The sequence below is a fragment of the Pseudophryne corroboree genome, chromosome 2, assembly GCF_028390025.1.
Source record: "Pseudophryne corroboree isolate aPseCor3 chromosome 2, aPseCor3.hap2, whole genome shotgun sequence".
NCBI classification, from domain to species: Eukaryota; Metazoa; Chordata; class Amphibia; order Anura; family Myobatrachidae; genus Pseudophryne; species Pseudophryne corroboree.
Window position 1 is genome coordinate 632,745,782 of NC_086445.1, and position 20,852 is coordinate 632,766,633.

Here is a 20,852-nt window from a genome sequence, read left to right on the forward strand (position 1 = left end):
GTAGGCACCCCGTAGCAGTTAATGGTCTTATTCCCAAATACGTACATGAAGATATGCGTTCTTTATATTTACGTCCGCAAGAAATTCTCCTACTTCCATAGAAGCAATTACTGAACGTAATGACTCATCCTGTACCTTCTCATCCTTAAGTGTAGGTTGCGCTTTTTTAAATTCAAAATGGGGTGAAAAGAACTGTCTGGCTTCTTTACCCAAAAAAAATTTGAATAAAAACCTAGCCCTATTTACAGAAACCGCTACCCCTGAATCTAAAAGGGAGAAATGCCCCCCTTAAGCCCTTCTTTTGAGCTGATCTCGAGGAGGAGGAGTTACAAAATATTGTTGGGAACGAGCACCCTCCAAGTCCAGTGGTAACCTCTGGAAAGATGGCCACCTATACAAGTGGGCTGGGAGTTCTCCTGCTTGCTCTCTGACCTCCGTTCACACTCCTGGTGGGCAGAGGCCAGAACCTACCAGAGTACCGAAAGGGCATATACCTATAAGTTCTAGAGCAAAAAGCAAGAACTGGAAGAAACTAGCTTTTTATTCCAGTTGCCTGCGCGGTAATTTGGTCCAGTTCTAGACCAAACAGAGTTTGACCTGTAAAGGGAAAGCCCTCCAAAATACTCTTGTTATCTCTATCCTCTTGCCAAGAATGAAACCATAACATTCTTCTGGCCGATACAGATAAGGTTGATACACATGCCAGAATAGAAATAGTGTCTAAAGATGCAAGACTCAAATAAATTGAAGTCTGTCTAGGACGGTTATCCTCCAGGGTACCATGGAGCCGTATCCTTCTCAGCAACAGGGTAAGTGAACTTAAAACCTGCTGGAAGCTAAACACGTTTATCTGGCTTAGCCCAGGATTCTCCCAGTACATCAGAAAAATGCATAAATGAAGGAATATTTAAAACCTGTTTTTTCTTTCTTTAAATAACCCTGCAGAAGCGGTTTCATCATAAGGCTCCTCGTCCTCAGTCTTTAAACAATTGGCCTGGATAAGTTCAGTAATGCCCAAACTTTTGGGAGAACTGTCTTCCCAACTAGAATGGTCTATACAATTCCTTGTTCAACACCTCCCCATCCTCAGCGGAAAATCCTTCTGAATCCTTTCCTTCCCCCAAGATAAGCACCATCTGGGTAGGCTGTAGTTTACAAGCACCTGCACCCAGCGAGCATAAGACTGCTTCCAAAGAACAGACCTGGGAAAGTCTATTTACCTGAACAGACATACTGTATCTCTCTATCCATGGGGTTACTAACTAACGGGAAGGAAACTGAGATGGTGGAACCTGTTGCATAGGTATAGAGACTGATGCACTTACATTAGCCTGGCCACAAACATCTCAAACCTCCTTAGCCAGATCCGCAATGGACTGAGCCATAACCCTTGCCCATGCCGGTAACACCCTGACGGAGTATCCACAGATGAGCACAGTACAGGCACCTCAATATCACAATCTGCACCCAGGGCTCCCTGCACTCTACTCCCCTTAAGGAGCTTGGCAGAACATTTAAAACATGTATCATATAATATAGCCCCCTTCTTAGCCTTAGGAGACTGGTCCCCCTTTGCAGACATACTGTTACTACTAAAAGTAACTTACACAGAACAACAGACCTACAGCCTAATGGGCCCTACACATTTCCTGATGCGCCGCCGAGGTGCACGACGGCCGATACGGCCGACGAGCGACCCGGCGGCGGGGGGGGCAGTGACGGGGGGAGTGAAGTTTCTTCACTCCCCCCGTCACGCGGCTGCATTGAAGTGCAGGCAAATATGGACGAGATCGTCCATATTGGCCTGCATGCACAGCCGACGGGAGACCAGCGATGAACGAGCGCGGGGACGCGCATCGTTCATCGCTGGAGTCTCCACACTGAAAGATATGAACGAGTTCTCGTTCATTTATGAACGAGATCGTTCATATCTTTCAGAAAATCGGCCAGTGTGTAGGGCCTATAAGTCTGTACAGTGAGAAAGAGAAGAAAAACAAAACAACATTTTTCCTTCCTCCTAATAAACAAAAGAATATAACTTAAGTATTTATAAAGAAATATAAAAAACTCACATAACTACACTACTCTAGCAACTTTAACAAGAAAGCAAGGCAAGAAAAACCACCGTTTTCTTTTTACTATACCACAGACCCCAGCCTCTGGCCTCCTCAGCAGCAGCAAGGATTAACAGGTGTCTTACCTTTTTCAATCAATCCTAGGGATAGCCATCGACGATTCGAAATCATTGATGGTCTATAACCGATAGTAACTGCATTTACCATCGATGGGGTAGAACCAGATGGTTTCCCGCCATCGATGATAAAGAGCTATCAATTTATTTTTTTCCCTCCATGGTGTCAGGGAAAAGGAGAATAGCTCCGCCCCAAACACCCATGAAGCCACACCCCTGGGCACTAATTGGCCCACGACTCACTCAATATTAAAGGGTGACCATCAATGGGCAAAACCATTGATGGTTCTCTTACAGATGGTTTCCCACCATTGAGGTTATCCATCAATGGTAACAAATCGATGGATAACCCACCGATGGCCATCCCTAATCAATCCTCCAGAAAGCAGTAGGAAATCATCTGACCTTGAAGGATCTCCCACAGGTCACTGGGAGTGCGGACAAGACGACCATTACCAGATGGAGCCACTAATTTACAGGTAGGCACCTTCTTTCAATTGCTTCAATGTGTCTCATGTGCCCCCTTAGCGGTAACTGGTGTGACAGGACCCCTGCCCATGTTATTTCCTTGCCTTAGAAAGTGCCTTTCGGTCGCCCAGCATTACTGAAATAGTAAGCTGTGCCGCCGGTCACAGCTGCAGCCTCCAGGAAAATGGCTCCTATGGTGGGCTTTATTTAATACCCTAGGGTCCCAGCACAACCGTGGGTGCCTGGTGACCCTCTTCTGGGCGGGATACAGCAGGAAGGTGAGCAGATACCAGGTACCTGTACTGCTTCTAATACCCACTCCTCCACCCCATAAGGGGATTCAGGCTCTAAGATTTAGGGTAAAACTTTGGGATACTTTAGGCAATAATATACCGTCCCTATCTAGGGTATCAATATTTTCAGTCAGGGAATCCGACCACGCCAACCCAGCACTGCACATCCAGGCTGAGGCGATTGCTGGTCGCAGTATAACACCAGTATGTTATAACACCTGCTTTCTATCAGCAGGATCCTTAAGGGCGGCCATCTCAGGAGAGGGTAGAGCCCTTGTTCTTACAAGCGTGTGAGCGCTTTATCCACCCTAGGGGGTGTTTCCCAACGCACCCTAACCTCTGGCGGGAAAGGATATAATGCCAATAACATTTTAGCAATTATCAGTTGTTATCGGGGGAAACCCACGCATCATCACACACCTCATTTAATTTCTCAGATTCAGGAAAACTACAGGTAGTTTTTCCTCACCGAACATAATACCCCTTTTTGGTGGTACTCGTATTATCAGAAATGTGTAAAACATTTTTCATTGCCTCAATCATGTAACGTGTGGCCCTACTGGAAGTCACATTTGTCTCTTCACCGTCGACACTGGAGTCAGTATCCGTGTCGGCGTCTATATCTGCCATCTGAGGTAACGGGCGCTTTAGAGCCCCTGACGGCCTATGAGACGTCTGGACAGGCACAAGCTGAGTAGCCGGCTGTCTCATGTCAACCACTGTCTTTTATACAGAGCTGACACTGTCACGTAATTCCTTCCAACAGTTCATCCACTCAGGTGTCGACCCCCTAGGGGGTGACATCACTATTACAGGCAATCTGCTCCGTCTCCACATCATTTTTCTCCTCATACATGTCGACACAAACGTACCGACACACAGCACACACACAGGGAATGCTCTGATAGAGGACAGGACCCCACTAGCCCTTTGGGGAGACAAGAGGGAGAGTTTGCCAGCACACACCAGAGCGCTATATATATATATATAGGGATAACCTTATATAAGTGTTTTTCCCCTTATAGCTGCTGTATTTTTAATACTGCGCGTAATTAGTGCCCCCCTCTCTTTTTTAACCCTTTCTGTAGTGTAGTGACTGCAGGGGACAGTCAGGGAGCTTCCCTCCAACGGAGCTGTGAGGGAAAATGGCGCCAGTGTGCTGAGGAGATAAGGCCGCAGAGAAGGGGGCGGAGCCTATCTCCCGTTTTTCTGTGTATTCTGGCAGGGGTTAAATTCATCCATATAGCCCAGGAGCTATATGTGATGCATTTTTTTGCCATCCAAGGTGTTTTTATTGCGTCTCAGGGCGCCCCCCCCCCCCAGCGCCCTGCACCCTCAGTGACCGAAGTGTGAAGTGTGCTGAGCGCAATGGCGCACAGCTGCAGTGCTGTGCGCTACCTTGTTGAAGACAGGACGTCTTCTGCCGCCGATTTTCCGGACCTCTTCTGTCTTCTGGCTCTGTAAGGGGGCCGGCGGCGCGGCTCTGGGACCTATCCATGGCTGGGCCTGTGATCGGTCCCTCTGGAGCTAATGTCCAGTAGCCTAAGAAGCCCAATCCACTCTGCACGCAGGTGAGTTCGCTTCTTCTCCCCTTAGTCCCTCGATGCAGTGAGCCTGTTGCCAGCAGGTCTCACTGAACATAAAAAAACTAAAACTAAACTTTTCACTAAGCAGCTCAGGAGAGCCACCTAGTGTGCACCCTTCTCGTTCGGGCACAAAAATCTAACTGAGGCTTGGAGGAGGGTCATAGGGGGAGGAGCCAGTGCACACCAGGTAGTTCTAAAGCTTTACTTTTGTGCCCAGTCTCCTGCGGAGCCGCTATTCCCCATGGTCCTTACGGAGTCCCCAGCATCCACTAGGACGTCAGAGAAAATAGGATTTTAATACCTACCGGTAAATCCTTTTCTCTTAGTCCGTAGAGGATGCTGGGGATGCTTCAAGAAGCATGGGGCATAGACGGGATCCGCAGGAGACATGGGCACACTATAAGACTTTGAATGAGTGTGAACTGGCTCCTCCCTCTATGCCCCGCCTCCAGACTCCAGTTATAGGAACTCTGCCCAGGGAGACTGACATTTCGAGGAAAAGGATTTATTTAATTATTTTAAACTAAGGTGAGATACCTACCAGCTCACACCACTAACACGCCGTACAACATGGCATTCAACACAACGCATGCAACGGCATGACCAACAACAGTCACAGAATGACTGAAGTCAACGCAACATGAGCGTAACAATAACCAAACTGCAGATACAGCACGCACTGGGACGGGCGCCCAGCATCCTCTACGGACTAAGAGAAAAGGATTTACCGGTAGGTATTAAAATCCTATTTTCTCATACGTCCTAGAGGATGCTGGGGATGCTTCAAGAACCATGGGGTTTATACCAAAGCTCTAGAACGGGCGGGAGAGTGCGGATGACTCTGCAGCACCGATTGACCAAACAAGAGGTCCTCCTCAGCCAGGGTATCAAACTTGTAAAACTTCGCAAAGGTGTTTGAACCCGACCAAGTAGCCGCTCGGCAAAGTTGTAACGCCGAGACTCTCCGGGCAGCCGCCCAGAATGAGCCCACCTTCCTGGTAGAATGGGCTTTCACCGATATCGGTAACGGCAATCCTGCCGAAGAATGAGCCTGCTGAATCGTATTACAAATCCAGCGCGCAATGGTCTGCTTAGAAGAAGGAGCCCCAATCTTGTTGGGAGCCCACAGGACAAACAGAGCCTCTGTTTTCCTAATCTGCGCCGTTCTGGCGACCTAGATCTTCAAAGCTCTGACCATATCGAGAGACTTTGACTCCGCCAAGGCGTCAGTAGCCACTGGCACCACCATTGGCTGGTTCACATGAATGACGAAACCACTTTTGGCAGAAATTGCTGACGAGTTCTCAACTCCACTCTATCAGCATGAAAAATCAAATATGGGCTTTTGTGAGACAAAGCCGCCAACTCAGACACTCGCCTTGCAGACGCCAAGGCCAACAACATGACCACTTTCCAAGTAAGGAATTTTAACTCCACCTTGCGCAAAGGTTCAAACCAATGTGATTGCAAGAATTGCAACACCACATTAAGGTCCCATGGTGCCACTGGGGGCACAAAAGGAGGTTGGATGTGCAGCACGCCTTTTACGAAGGTCTGAACTTCTGGAAGGGAGGCCAATTCTTTTTTTAAAAAAGATCGACAAGACCGAAATCTGTACTTTAATAGAGCCTAACTTTAGGCCCGCAGCCACACCTGCTTGTAGGAAATGGAGCAAACGCCCCAGTTGAAATTCTTCCGTAGGAGCCTTCTTGGATTCACACCAAGACACATATTTTCTCCAAATACGGTGGTAATGCTTTGCCGTTACTTCTTTTCGTGCCTGAAGAAGTGTAGGAATGACTTCACTGGGAATACCCTTCCGGGCTAGGATTTGGCGTTCAACCGCCACGCCGTCAAACGCAGCCACGGTAAGTCCTGATACACGCACGGCCCCTGTTGTAACAGGTCCTCCCGAAGAGGAAGAGGCCAGGGATCTTCTATGAGCAACTCCTGAAGATCTGGATGCCAGGCCCTTTTTGGCCAATCTGGAACAATGAGGATCGCCGGAACCCTTGTTCTTCTTATAATATTTATTACCTTTGGAATGAGTGGAAGTGGAGGGAACACATAGACCGACTGAAACACCCACGGTGTCACTAGGGCGTCCACCGCTATCGGCTGAGGGTCCCTTGACCTGGAACAATATCTCTGAAGTTTCTTGTTGAGGCGGGACTCCATCATGTCCACTTGAGGAACTCCCCAACGACTTGTCACTTCTGCAAAGACCTCTTAATGAAGACGCCACTCTCCTGGATGGAGATCGTGTCTGCTGAGGAAGTCTGCTTCCCAGTTGTCCACTCCTGGATGGAATGAAGACCGCAGTCAGAGCGCTGGCATGTCTTTCCGCCCAGCGAAGAATCGTCGTGGCCTCGGCCATCGCCGCACTGCTCTTTGTTCCGCCTTGGCGGTTTATGTACGCCACTGCTGTCACGTTGTCTGACTGAATCAAGACCGGCAGACCTCGAAGAAGATGTTCTGCTTGCAGTATGCCGTTGTGGATGGCTCTTAATTCCAGAATGTTTATGTGTAGACAAGCTTCCTGGCTTGACCACTTTCCCTGAAAGTTTCTTCCCTGTGTGACTGCTCCCCAGCCTCGGAGGCTTGCATCCGTGGTCACCAGGATCCAATCCTGAAACCCGAACCTGCGTCCCTCCAGAAGGTGAGAACTGTGCAGCCACCACAGAAGGAAAATTCTGGTCCTGGGAGATAGAATTATTTTCCGGTGCATGTCCAGGTGAGACCCGGACCACTGGTCCAGCAGGTTCCACTGAAACACCCTGGCATGGAACCTGCCATACGGAATAGCCCCGTAGGCCGCCACCATCTTCCCCAGCAACCGAGTGCAGTGAAGAACTGACACCTTTGCCGGTTTCAGAATCTGTTTTACCATATTCTGTATTTCCAGAGCTTTTTCCACTGGAAGAAAAACTCTCTGCAATTCTGTATCCAGAATCATACCCAGAAACGACAGCCGTGTCGTTGGATCCAACTGTGATTTTGGCAAATTTAGGAGCCAACAGTCTTGTTGCAGAATAGTCAGTGAAAGAGCAACATTCTTCAACAATTGCTCCTTGGACCTCGCCTTTATGAGGAGATCGTCCAAGTAAGGGATAATTGTGATTCCCTGCTTTCGCAGGAGAACCATCATTTCCGCCATTGCTTTGGTGAAAATCCTCGGAGCCGTGGACAGACCAAACGGCAACGTCTGAAATTGGTAATGACAATCTTGCACAGCAAATCTCAGGTAAGCCTGATGTGGAGGATATATGGGGACATGTAAATAGGCATCTTTTATGTCGACCGACACCATAAAATCCCCCTCCTCCAGACTGTAGATCACTGCTCGTAGAGACTCCATCTTGAACTTGAATTTTTTCAGAAAGAAATTGAGGTATTTTAGGTTTAGAATCGGTCTGACTGAGCCATCCGGCTTCGGAACCACAAATAGGCTCGAATAAAAACCTTCCCCTTCTGACCGTGACAATCACTTGATTTTGACACAACTTTAGAATCGCAGCGCTTACTATCTCCCTTTCTGGAAGAGAAGCTGGCAAGGCCGATTTGAAAAATCGGTGAGGGGGCACGTCTTGAAACTCTAACTTGTACCCTTGGGTTACTATGTCTACTATCCAAGGATCCAGGTCCGAGTGCTCCCACACCTGACTGAAGCGTTTGAGACGTGCCCCCACTGGAGCGGACTCCCGCAGAGGAGCCCCAGCGTCATGCGGTGGATTTGGTAGAAGCCGGAGAGGACTTCTGCTCCTGGGAACTTGCCACAGCCTGTGACCTTTTTCCCTTTCCTCTCCCCCTCGCAGCAAGGAAGGAGGACCCATCTCCTTTTTTTAATTTGTTGGGCCGAAAGGACTGCATCTGATAGTGAGGCGATTTCTTCTGCTGTGCAGGAACATAAGGTAAAAAAGATGACTTACCCCGCGGTAGCCGTAGACACCAGGTCAGTGAGGCCGTCACCAAACAAGACCTTACCGTTAAACGGTAGAGACTCCATCGCCTTCTTAGAGTCAGCATTAGCATTCCATTGATGAATCCACAATGCTCTCCTTGCTGAGACTGCCATGGCATTGGCCCTTGATCCCAAAAGGCCAATATCCCTTACAGCTTATTTTAAATATGCTGCAGCGTCCTTGATGTGACCCAAAGTCAAAAGCACACTATCCCTGTCTAGGGTATATACCTCAGAGGACAAGTTATCTGCCCACTTTTCAATAGCGCTACTCACCAATGCCGAAGCAACGGCAGGCCTGAGTAGCGACCCTGTAGTGACATAAATGGATTTCCGGGTATTTTCCTGCTTACGATACGCAGGATCCTTTAGGGGTGCCGTGTCAGGGGACGGAAGCACTATCTTTTTGGATAGACGCGATAAAGCTTTGTCTACTGTGGGGATTGACTCCCACCTTTCCCTGTTCCCAGAGGGGAACGGATATGCCATTGGAATTCTTTTGGGAACGTGTATCTTTTTGTCAGGCTTTTCCCAAGCTTTTTCAAAAAGTGCGTTCAGTTCATGAGAGGGAGGAAACGTTACCTCAGGTTTCTTTACTTTAAACATACAGGACTATCAGGAACAGCAGGGTCCTCAGTGATATGTAATACGTCTTTTATCGCCACAATCATGTACTGAATACTCTTAGCCAGTTTCGGATGTAATCTGGCATGACTATAGTCGACACTGGAATCAGAGTCCGTGTCGGTATCTGTATCTGCTATCTGGGTAAATGCACGTTTCTGTGACCCCGAAGGGGTCTGGGCCTGTGACAAAGCATCTTCCATGGATTTCCTCCATGTCTGGTTCTTAGACTCAGATTTATCAAATCTCTTAGCCAACTTAGTCACATTTGCGTTTAAAACACTTAACATATTGACCCAATCATCCCGGCACTGTCACTCTCACAGAACTGTCTGTCCCCACACCAGCCTCCTCCTGGGAAAAGCATTCAGCCTCAGACATGTCGACACACACACGTACCGACAGCCACCACCACACTGGGGCTATAGGAGACAGACCCACAATAAAGCCTGCCAGAGAGACACAGAGAGAGTTCTGCCAGCTCACACCCAGCGCCTATCCCGGTACTGAAGTCAGTAACAAGACTGGCCAGACCTGCTAGCGCTTTTTACACATATAATAAAACACCAATCACTACTGCCCCCTCCCCCCCCCGTTTTGCACCCAGTTACTTACACAGTGTGGAGGTCAGGGCCAACGTCTCTGCAGCCTTCCGTGAAGAGAGAAATGGCGCTGGTCAGAGCTGTGCGGGCTAAGCCCCGCCCACTACATGGCGCGCTTCAGTCCCGCTCATAAAATCTTTATACTGGCGGGGGTCCCTAAACAAGTGCCTGGGCACTGTTATATCCTATGCCAGTGCTGTTTGAGGTCCGCCATGCTGCCCAGGGCGCCCCCCCCTGCGCTCTGCACCCTGCAGTGCCGTGATCAGTGTGGGAGCATGGCGCACAGCGCGGTACCACAAACGCCGTCACTGAAGTCTTCTGATCTTCTCATACTCACCCGACTTCAATCTTCTGGCTCTGTGAGGGGGAGTGACGGCGCGGCTCCGGGAACAAGCAGCTAGGCGTACCAAGTGATCGAACCCTCTGGAGCTAATGGTGTCCAGTGGCCTAAGAAGCAGAGCCCTTGAACTCTTAAGAAGTAGGTCTGCTTCTCTCCCCTCAGTCCCACGATGCAGGGAGCCTGTTGCCAGCAGGTCTCCCTGAAAATAATAAACCTAACAAAGTCTTTTCCCTGAGAAACTCTGGAGATCTCCTCAGTGTGCATCCAGTCTCGCTGGGCACAGAATCTAACTGAAGTCTGGAGGAGGGGCATAGAGGGAGGAGCCAGTTCACACCCATTCAAAGTCTTATAGTGTGCCCGTGTCTCCTGCGGATCCCGTCTATGCCCCATGGTTCTTGAAGCATCCCCAGCATCCTCTAAGGACGTATGAGAAAACCCTATATACTCTTCATGCCTGCTCATGCCTGGCACTAAAAAAATAACTGGGGACCTAAGGAAAGGGGAGGGTATATAAGGGAGGGGGAGTTTTCAGTAAAAAATTTTTAGAGTCTACTCCACGGCCCCGTACTCATATCCCAGCATCAGTGCTTCCCAGATAGGACGAAAGAGGAAGCATTAACGGCCATAAAAGTGGTTCTGCTAAGCTATGTCCCCTTAATCAAATGATTTATTTTTTATATAAATAGGGCTAATCTGAACAATATTTGAGAAGAAAAATGTAAAGTACAGTGCATTTAAATAAAAGGGTGGTACTAACATGTCAGGAGTTTGGACTTTTGCACAGTGCACCTCCTACAGAATAATACCACCTTTCCGCCAATTTTGGTGCAGTAGTTCCTCCAGTGTGGAGAAAAGACTGCAGCTTGATGAAGCAGTTTTACAGTTCTCTTCAAACTTTGACCTTCACTACGTGTTACATTAATCATGAAAATAAGGGGACCTAGGGGTGTTTACTACATATAGAACTGAAAGATGCAAAAAAGGTTACCAGTAGAACATTACAGAATTACCCCACCATCTGCATTTGCAAATCCACACACTTTCCTGTAAAAGTGTATGAATGATGCACAAATATTAGTATTTGACATCACAAAATGGTATGCGGTCAATTTGCCGGATGTCGGGATCCCGGAGGTCAGGATACTGCCTCCAGAATCCCGACACCCAGTGAAATGCCGGTGGTCGAAATCCGCCGCTCGGAATCCTCACTTGGGTAGTGGTCCATGCCACCACCCGAGGGAAAATAGGTTAGTGACGGTCGCCACCTGCGAGGGGCCACACTGCGCTCGCCGTCGGTATTCCAGATTCGGTCTGCTGCCCGCCGCGATCCCGACAGCTGGGTTATCATAATGATCCCCACAAAATAGCTTTGTTCTATGCTTTTACACATTCTTAAACAACTTTTTAATATATAAAACACAAAGGATGGATAAAACGCTCAAATAGCACATATCGTAAGTCAGTAATGCTCTGGAACCAGGCTTGGTCAGAAGTCGATAATCCAGGTAAAACCTGACAAGTCACTAAATAGTAAATTTGATAATTTCCCTTATGGAGATCACTGTCCCATTTTCTCCCAGATTCTATCTTTGCAGTCTGAGAACAATGGGCCTCTTCGTCACCAATGAAAGCTGATCTGCCATATATCAGCAGCTACATGTCAAACTGATTTGGATTGGAAGAAGCCATATGCCCCCTTGCTTCGGGCCGTCCAATTGAGAATTTAACACATATACAAAATGTAGTACTTGTCAAACATTATCCATACTACAACCGGTATCCATTTGGCAGGTCGACTTTACTTAGGTCATCAGTCACTAGGTCGACCACTACTGGTTGACATTGACGTGGTCGACACATGAAAATTGTCGACACATGACAGGTCGACATGAAAAAGTCAACATGGCTCTTTTGAAATAAATAATTTTTTTTTTACTTTTTCATACTCTACCATCCACGTGGACTACGATTGGGACTAGTAACCTGTGCAAAGTGCAGCAGAGCGAGGCACCTCGCCCTTGAGCTATGCAAGGGGACGCGGTACACTAATTGAGGTTCCTGGTCATGTTACAGAAAAAATTACACCAAAAAGTTAAAAAATCTATGTCGACCTTTTCATGTGTTGACCTGTCCCTTGTCGACCATTTGTCATGTGTCGACTATTTGCCCATGTCTATATCGACCAATAGTGGTCGACCTAATGACTGTCGACCTTAACATGGTCGACCATTCCGACCAGAACCAATACAACCATGTCATTTACTAAAATGTGGGGCCCCTGGACCACCTATTTTCAGGTATAACCCCAGTTTACTTAATAATTTGCCTTTTTTTAGTAGCCCCCTCCCATGTGGCTCCCTATCCCCCCCCCCTTTTTTTTTCTTTTTTTACTTCCCTCATTTTTTCTTCCCTGTGAACTGCTCCTCCGCATCCATTGCCTATTCCTAGTGTAAAAAAATGGTAGACGTTTGTTTGACCATTCAAACCTTACTTAAGTCACATCCTATTTTAGACCTGTCAGTTCTAATGTTCTGATACTTTTGGTGTCTTTGCCTGGATGTACTGTTTTCACCTTGCTTGTTTTCATATTTTATGTGTGACTGTACCATTCAATTAATAATAAGAATTTACTTACCGATAATTCTATTTCTCGTAGTCCGTAGTGGATGCTGGGGACTCCGTCAGGACCATGGGGAATAGCGGGCTCCGCAGGAGACAGGGCACATCTAAAAAGCTTTTTAGGTCACATGGTGTGTACTGGCTCCTCCCCCCATGACCCTCCTCCAAGCCTCAGTTAGGTACTGTGCCCGGACGAGCGTACACAATAAGGAAGGATCTTGAATCCCGGGTAAGACTCATACCAGCCACACCAATCACACCGTACAACTTGTGATCTGAACCCAGTTAACAGTATGATAACAAAACGAAGTAGCCTCCGAAAAGATGGCTCACAACAATAGTAATAACCCGATTTTTGTAACAATAACTATGTACAAGCATTGCAGACAATCCGCACTTGGGATGGGCGCCCAGCATCCACTACGGACTACGAGAAATAGAATTATCGGTAAGTAAATTCTTATTTTCTCTAACGTCCTAGTGGATGCTGGGGACTCCGTCAGGACCATGGGGATTATACCAAAGCTCCCAAACGGGCGGGAGAGTGCGGATGACTCTGCAGCACCGAATGAGAGAACTCCAGGTCCTCCTTAGCCAGAGTATCAAAATTTGTAAAATTTTACAAACGTGTTCTCCCCTGACCACGTAACTGCTCGGCAAAGTTGTAATGCCGAGACTCCTCGGGCAGCCGCCCAGGATGAGCCCACCTTCCTTGTGGAATGGGCATCTACATATTTCGTCTGTGGCAGGCCTGCCACAGAATGTGCAAGCTGAATTGTACTACAAATCCAGCGTGCAATAGACTGCTTAGAAGCATGAGCACCCAGCTTGTTGGGTGTATACAGTATAAACAGCAAGTCAGACTTTCTGACTCCAGCCGTCCTAACTATATATATATATATATATATATATATATATATTTTTAGGGCCCTGACCACGTCTAGTAACTTGGAGTCCTCCAAGTCCCTAGTAGCCGCAGGCACCACAAGAGGTTGTTTCAGGTGAAAACGCTGACACCCCTTTATGAAGAAACTGGAGACGAGTCCCAGTTCTGTCCTGTTCAAATGGAAAATTTTAATATGGGCTTTTGTAAGACAAAGCCGCCCATTCTGACAATCGCCTGGCCGAGGCCAGGGCTAACAACATGGTCACTTCCCATGTGAGATATTTGTCAATAGCATGGTCACTTTCCATGTGAGATATTTCAAATCCACAGATTTGAGCGGTTCAAACCAATATGATTTTAAGAAATCCCAACACTATGTTGAGATCTCACGGTGCCCCTAGGGGCACAAAAAAGCTGTATATGCAATACATCCTTTACAATCTGGACTTCAGGAACTGAAGTCAATTCTTTCTGGAAGAAAATCTACAGGGCCGAAATTTAAATGTTAATGAACCCCAATTTGAGGTCCAAAACACTCCTGTTTTCAGGAAGTGTAGAAATCGACCTAGTTGAATTTTCGTCGTGGAGCCTTCCTGGCCTCACCCACGCAACATATTTTCACCACATGTGGTGATGACGTTGTGCGGTCACCTCCTTCCTGGCTTTGACCAAGGTAGGTATGACCTCTTATGGAATGCCTTTTCCCCTCAGGATCCGGCATTCAACCGCCATGCCGTCAAACGCAGCCGCGGTAAGTCTTGGAATAGACATGGTACTTGCTGAATCAAGTCCCTTCTTAGCTCCCCAGGCCCTTAGTCCTCTGTGAGCATTTCTTGAAGTTCCGGGTACCAAGTCCCTCTTGGCCCATCCGGAGCCACTAGTATAGTTCATACTCCTCTATGTCTTATAATTCTCAATACCCTGGTTATGAGAAACAGAGGAGGGAACACATACACAGACTGGTACACCCACGGTGTTACCAGAACATCCACAGCTATCGCCTGAAGGTCTCATGACCTGGCGGAATACCTGTCCCGTTTTTTGTTCGGGCGGGACGCCATCATGTCCACCTTTGGTCTTTGCCAACGGTCCACAATCATGTTGAAAAACTTCCCTATGAAGTTTCCACTCTCCCGGGTGGAGGTCATGCCTGCTAAGGAAGTCTGCTTCCCAGTCGTCCACTCCCGGAAAGAACACTGCTGACAGTGCTATCACATGATTTTCCGCCTAGCGAAAAATCCTTGCAGTTTTCACTGCCCTCCTGCTTCTTGTGCCGCCCTTCTGTTTACGTGGGCGACTGCCGTGATGTTATCCCACTGGATCAATACCGGCTGACCTTGAAGCAGAGGTCTAGCTAAGTTTAGAGCATTATAAATTTGCTCTAAGCTTATTTATGCGGAGAGAATTCTCCAGACTTAATCACACTTCCCTGGAAATTTTTTCCCTGTGTGACTGTTCCCCAGCCTCTCAGGCTGGCCTCCGTGGTCACCGGCATCCAATCCTGAATGCCGAATCTGCGGCCCTCTAGAAGATGAGCACTCTGTAATCACCACAGGAGAGACACCCTTTTCCTTGGATATAGGGTTATCCGCTGATGCATCTGAGGATGCGATCCGGACCATTTGTCCAGCAGATCCCACTGAAGAGTTCTTGCGGGAAATCTGCCGAATGGAATTGCTTCGTAATAAGCCACCATTTTTACCAGGACTCTTGTGCAATGATGCACTGACACTTTTCCTGGTTTTAGGAGGATCCCGATTAGCTCGGATAACTCCCTGGTTTTCTCCACTGGGAGAAACACGTTTTTCTGGACTGTGTCCAGAATCTTCCCTAGGAACAGTAGACGTGTCGTCGGAAAAAGCTGCGATTTTGGAATATTTAGAATCCACTCGTGCTGTCGTAGAACTACTTAAGATAGTGCTACTCCGACCTCCAACTGTTCTCTGGACCTTGCCCTTATCAGGAAAGCGTCCATGTTTCTTTTAAGAAAAATCCTCATTCCGGCCATTACCTTGGTAAAGACCCGGGGCGCCGTGGACAATCCAAACGGCAGCGTCTGAACTGATAGTGACAGTTCTGTACCAGGAACCTGAAGTACCCTTGGTGAGAAGGGCAAATTTGGACCTGTAGGTAAACGTCCCTGATATCCAGTGACATCATATCGTCCCCTTCTTCCTGGTTCGCTATCACTGCTTCGAGTGACTCCATCTTGATTTGAACGCTTGTATGTAAGTGTTCAAATATTTCAGATCTCACCGAGCCGGTTGGCTTCAGTACCACAATATAGTGTGGAATACTACCCCCTTCCTTGTTGTAAGAAGGGTACTTTGATTATCACCTGCTGGGAATACAGCCTGTGAATTGTGTGAGGGGGAGACGTCTCGAATTTCCAATGTACACCTGGGATATTACATGTAGGATCCCGGAGTTCCCTTGCGAGTGTTGCTGAAACTCTTGAGATGACCCCCTACCGCACCTGAGTCCGCTTGTACGGCCCCAGCGTTATGCTGCGGACTTGGCAGAAGCCGTGAGGAGCTTCTGTTCCTGGGAATGAGCTGCTTGCTGCAGTCTTCTTCCCTTTCCTCTCCCCCTGGGCAGATATGACTGGCCTTCGCCCGCCTGCCCGTATGGGGACGAAAGGACTGAGACTGAAAAGACTGTGTCCTTTTCTGCCAATATGTGACTCGGGGTAACAAAAGGTGGATTTTTCAGCTGTTGCCATGGCCACCAGGTCCGCCCCTTTATACGGCAATACTTCCATATGCCGTCAGGAATCTGCCTCACCTGACCACTGTCGTGTCTTCGTCTGGCAGATATGTACATCACATTTACTCTTGATGCCAGAATGCAAATATGCCTCTGCGCATCACACATATATAGAAATGCATCCTTAAAATGCTCTATAGACAATAAAATCCTGTCCCTGTCAAGGGTATCAAAATTTTCAGTCAGGAAATCCGACCAAGCCCCCTCAGCGCTGCACATCCAGGCTGAGGCGATTGCTGGTCGTAGTATAACACCAGTATGTGTGTATATACTGTTATGATATTTTCCAGCTTCCTATCAGCTGGCTCCTTGAGGGCGGCCGTATCTGGAAACGGTAACGCCATGTTTTTTATAAGCGTGTGAGCGCCTTGTCCACCCTAAGGTGTGTTTTCCAACTCGCCCTTACTACTGGCGGGAAAAAGGGTATACCGCCCATAACTTTCTGTCGGAGGAACCCCACGTATCATCACACACTTCATTTAATTTATCTGATTTAGGCAAAACTACAAGTAGTTTATTCCCACCCTACAAAATACCCTTATTTGTGGTACTTGTGGTATCAGAAATACGTAACACCTCTTTCATTGCCCTTAACATGTAACTTGTGGCCCTAAAGGAAAAATACGTTTGTTTCTTCACCGTCGACACTGGGGTCAGTGTCCGTGTCAGTGTCTGTCGACCGACTGAGGTAAATGGGCGTTTTTACAAGCCCCTGACGGTGTCTGAGACGCCTGGACCGATACTAATTTGTCCGCCGGCTGTCTCATGTCGTCAACCGGCTTGCAGCGTGTTGACATTATCACGTAATTCCATAAGTAAGCCATCTTCTGGTGTCGACTCCCTAGAGAGTGACATCACCATTACAGGCAATTTTCTCCGTCTCCTCACCAACATTTTCCTCATACATGTCGACACACACGTACCGAACTACAGCACACACATACAGGGAATGCTCTGATAGAGGACAGGACCCACTAGCCCTTTGGGGAGACAGAGGGAGAGTTTGCCAGCACACACCAAAAGCGCCATAATGTATATAACAACCCTAGAAGGTGTTGTTTCTATATATGGGCTCTTAATATATAATTATATCGCCAATTTATGCCCCCCTTCTCTTTAACCCTGTTTCTGTAGTGCAGGGGAGAGTGGGAGCCTTCCTCACCAGCGGAGCTGGTCAGGAAAATGGCGCTGAGTGCTGAGGAGAATAAGCTCCGCCCCTTTCACGGCGGGCTTTTCTCCCGGTTATTAGGAAAACTGGCCTGGGTTAAATACATACATATAGCCTTAATGGCTATATGTGATGTATTTATTTGCCAAATAGGTATTTATATTGCTGCCCAGGGCGCCCCCAGCAGCGCCCTGCACCCTCCGTGACCGTGTCAGTGAGCCGTGTAGCAACAATGGCACACAGCTGCAGTGCTGTGCGCTACCTCTCTGAAGACTGTGAAGTCTTCTGCCGCCTGTTTCCGGACCTCCGTTCCGCCGTCTTTCTTCAGCGTCTGTAAGGGGGATCGGCGGCGCGGCTCCGGGACGAACCCCAGGCTGACCTGTGTTCCGACTCCCTCTGGAGCTCAGTGTCCAGTAGCCTAAGATCCCAATCCATCCTGCACGCAGGTGAGTTGGAGATCTCTCCCCTAAGTCCCTCGTTGCAGTGATCCTGTCGCCAGCAGGAATCACTGATTAGAAACCTAAAAAAAAACTTTACTAAACAGCTCCTTAAGAGAGCCATCCAGTTTGCACCCTTCTCGGACGGGCACAAAAACCTAACTGAGGCTTGGAGGAGGGTCATGGGGGGAGGAGCCAGTACACACCATGTGACCTAAAAAGCTTTTTAGATGTGCCCTGTCTCCTGCGGAGCCCGCTATTCCCCATGGTCCTGACGGAGTCCCCAGCATCCACTAGGACGTTAGAGAAAAACTCTTTATTTAAAAAAAGTGTGTTTTTATAAGGCAGAGGTGGTTTATGCAGTAAAAATACTTTACTTGGCCTGAGCATGTCTGTATTCCTCTTCGTCTTGACGCGCTTTAATTTCTTGAGCAAGAGCATCCTGGAGCAGCTCCTGCAACTGCTCAAGCTCTCGAATCCTCTGTTTCTGTCGCAAAGCCTCCATCTCTTTCTGCTGCATCTCTGCCTGCATAGATGCACGTGCCTTGGGGAAGAATGTTGGAGAAATTCAATAGGTGTAGGGAGAAAAAGCAACTGTAGGTTGGGGAAAGATACTGAGCTGGGGAGAATATGAGAGTGGAAGAAAGTAAGGGAATAAACTGTATTGTTTATCCCCATGCTAAGAGCTCTGTTCTCTCCCTGGGGCAGATGTATTAAGCCTGGAGAAGTGATTGAGCAGTGATAAGTGGAAGATGATAACGCACCAGCCAATCATTAAGGGTTTGAAAAATTACAGTTAGGAGCTAATTGGCTGGTGCGTTATCACCTTCCACTTATCACTGCTTTATCACTTCTCCAGGCTTAATACATCTGCCCCAGGGAGAGAACAGAGCTCTTAGCATGGGGACGAAAGGTCAGCAGATACAGGGCACACAAATTAGTCTGGCAGAAGCACAGACGTCAGACAGGGTGAGAGATCATTTGATATCCTGTGCACATACAGAAAGAGGGTGAAAAAGATAGCATAAGGAAAAGATATACAGAAAAAACAAAAATGGTGTTCGGGATGGAGAGATTCGTGTTAAGTGAACAGCAGTCTAGGGCAGTGGTTCCCAAACTGTGTGTCTAGGCACCCTGTGGTGCCTCGGGACCACTGGCGTATCTATAATGTGTGCGGTGCACGCGGGCCCCTGAGTACAGAGGTGGCCCACACTGTACCCATTTCTTCTATACTCACCTTTCCGGCATCCATCGGTGACTGTGTGGGGGCCCCCTCCTCTCCCGTAGCTGTCACCGCCGCCTCTAGCGCACTGAGCACTAGAGACTCTGGAACAGTGCCAGAGTCTACAGCGCATGCTCAGGACTCAGAAAAAATGGCGCAGCGGTGACGGCTACAGGAGAGGAGGGGGCCCACACACGGAGTCTGCACACGGGTCCCCTCCTCTCTAGAAACGCCTCTGCTCAGGACACTTGTAGGGGTGCCTTGGTTGGTGGTCTAGGACCAATTAAAACTATTTATGGTCAATGTAATAGGCAAAATCAGTGCTGGTGGCTGCCAATCATAACATATGTGGACAAACAGAAGCAAATCTTGTTTCTCACCACACAATTGCACTTATGGATGACATATAAACACAATTTACTTCATTAAATATTTCCTTCTAAATTTCTCAATAAGAAGCATTTGGCCTGGAGGTGCCGTGAAAAAAATTCTGATGCTCTAGGGTGCCGTGATTCGAAAAAGTTTGGGAACCACTGGTCTAGGGGGAACATTTATCAAAAAATATTTGCAGCATATTCCCCGAAAACACGTTTTCAAGGGGTAACCGCAAATATTTAGTATCACCACAATGTTTTTCTGAGGGACCACAGTAGATATCTTTGATACCTGCTGCGATCCCTCCTTTCCCATCAGCAGCCACAACTCCCTTTAGGGTTCTACGGGGAATGCGATGCTGCCAGATTTACCATCTTCCAAAATGCAAAGCATTCCAGAGATTGTCCCTCGCAGATGGCAATAGCATGCTGAAGTCTATAGGCTCAACACTGCATAATTAGCCGGCAAAGGGGTCCCCCGGAAACCACCCCAGCAATGTCCGTCATACATGTGTGGTCAGCGGGTGCCCCTGTCCCTACGGGTGCAGTATGATACATGCCCAGATCTTTTCGTAATACTGTGCTTAGATCGCATTTCAAATATGACTCTTGCTAACTGGGCACCTAAAAGAATAAAATAATAAGCGGTGTGTGTTGGGGGAAGAGGGGGGGTGGGGGGTGTTGTGTGCAGATATCAATACCTGGTACAGAGTTTTGACAGGAAAGTGATGGTTTAGAGCTGTTAAAGCAGAGGTACAGATCAAAAGCACGTACACAAGCGGGTGTGTACATGTAGGGTACAGGGACGTTTTAAGAGAAGAGGGTGACCATGTGCAATCTCCATCTGGCACCCCCTCCTCTCTAGCAGGCAATGCAGTAGTTTCTGAGCACTAGAGTCACTTGGAGACCCTAGCGCTGTACCAGAAACTAGTGTGCACGCACGGCAGCCATTTTTCTAGTGTGCAACCGAAAGACTGCTGCTGTAGGACTACATAGGGTAAGTATTCAAGAAATGGGTGAAGGGTGTGCAGTGTGGTCCTTCCTTGACCAAGAGGCCTGTGTGCACCGCACACCTTGCACCCATTATAGATACGCCACCGGTGGGGCAATACTGTAAAGGATATTAGATTAAATAATGGAGAGATTAGAGCTGTGGAGAGGGGAGAGCAGACTGGGGGACATAAAGGGACAGAGGTCTTTATCCACTTAAACAGTTCTAAGTACCCACAACATAGTGACATAATGAAGTATAAGGTCAAGCTCTACTAAGCCCTGGTAATTCACTAAAGTGACTCTGCATTTCTAACTCATGATC

General features: G+C 47.9%; 1 protein-coding gene across 2 annotated transcripts in view; it reads right to left on the minus strand.

Annotated features, from left to right (window-relative positions):
- Positions 1-20,852, minus strand: part of DEF6 (DEF6 guanine nucleotide exchange factor) — a 299,363-nt gene that overhangs the window by 63,173 nt on the left and 215,338 nt on the right. For both annotated transcript variants that reach the window (XM_063954909.1, XM_063954910.1), the window contains exon 8: positions 18,319-18,485. In XM_063954909.1, coding sequence (XP_063810979.1) covers positions 18,319-18,485 — 167 coding nt within the window. The remainder of the gene's footprint in view (positions 1-18,318; positions 18,486-20,852) is intronic.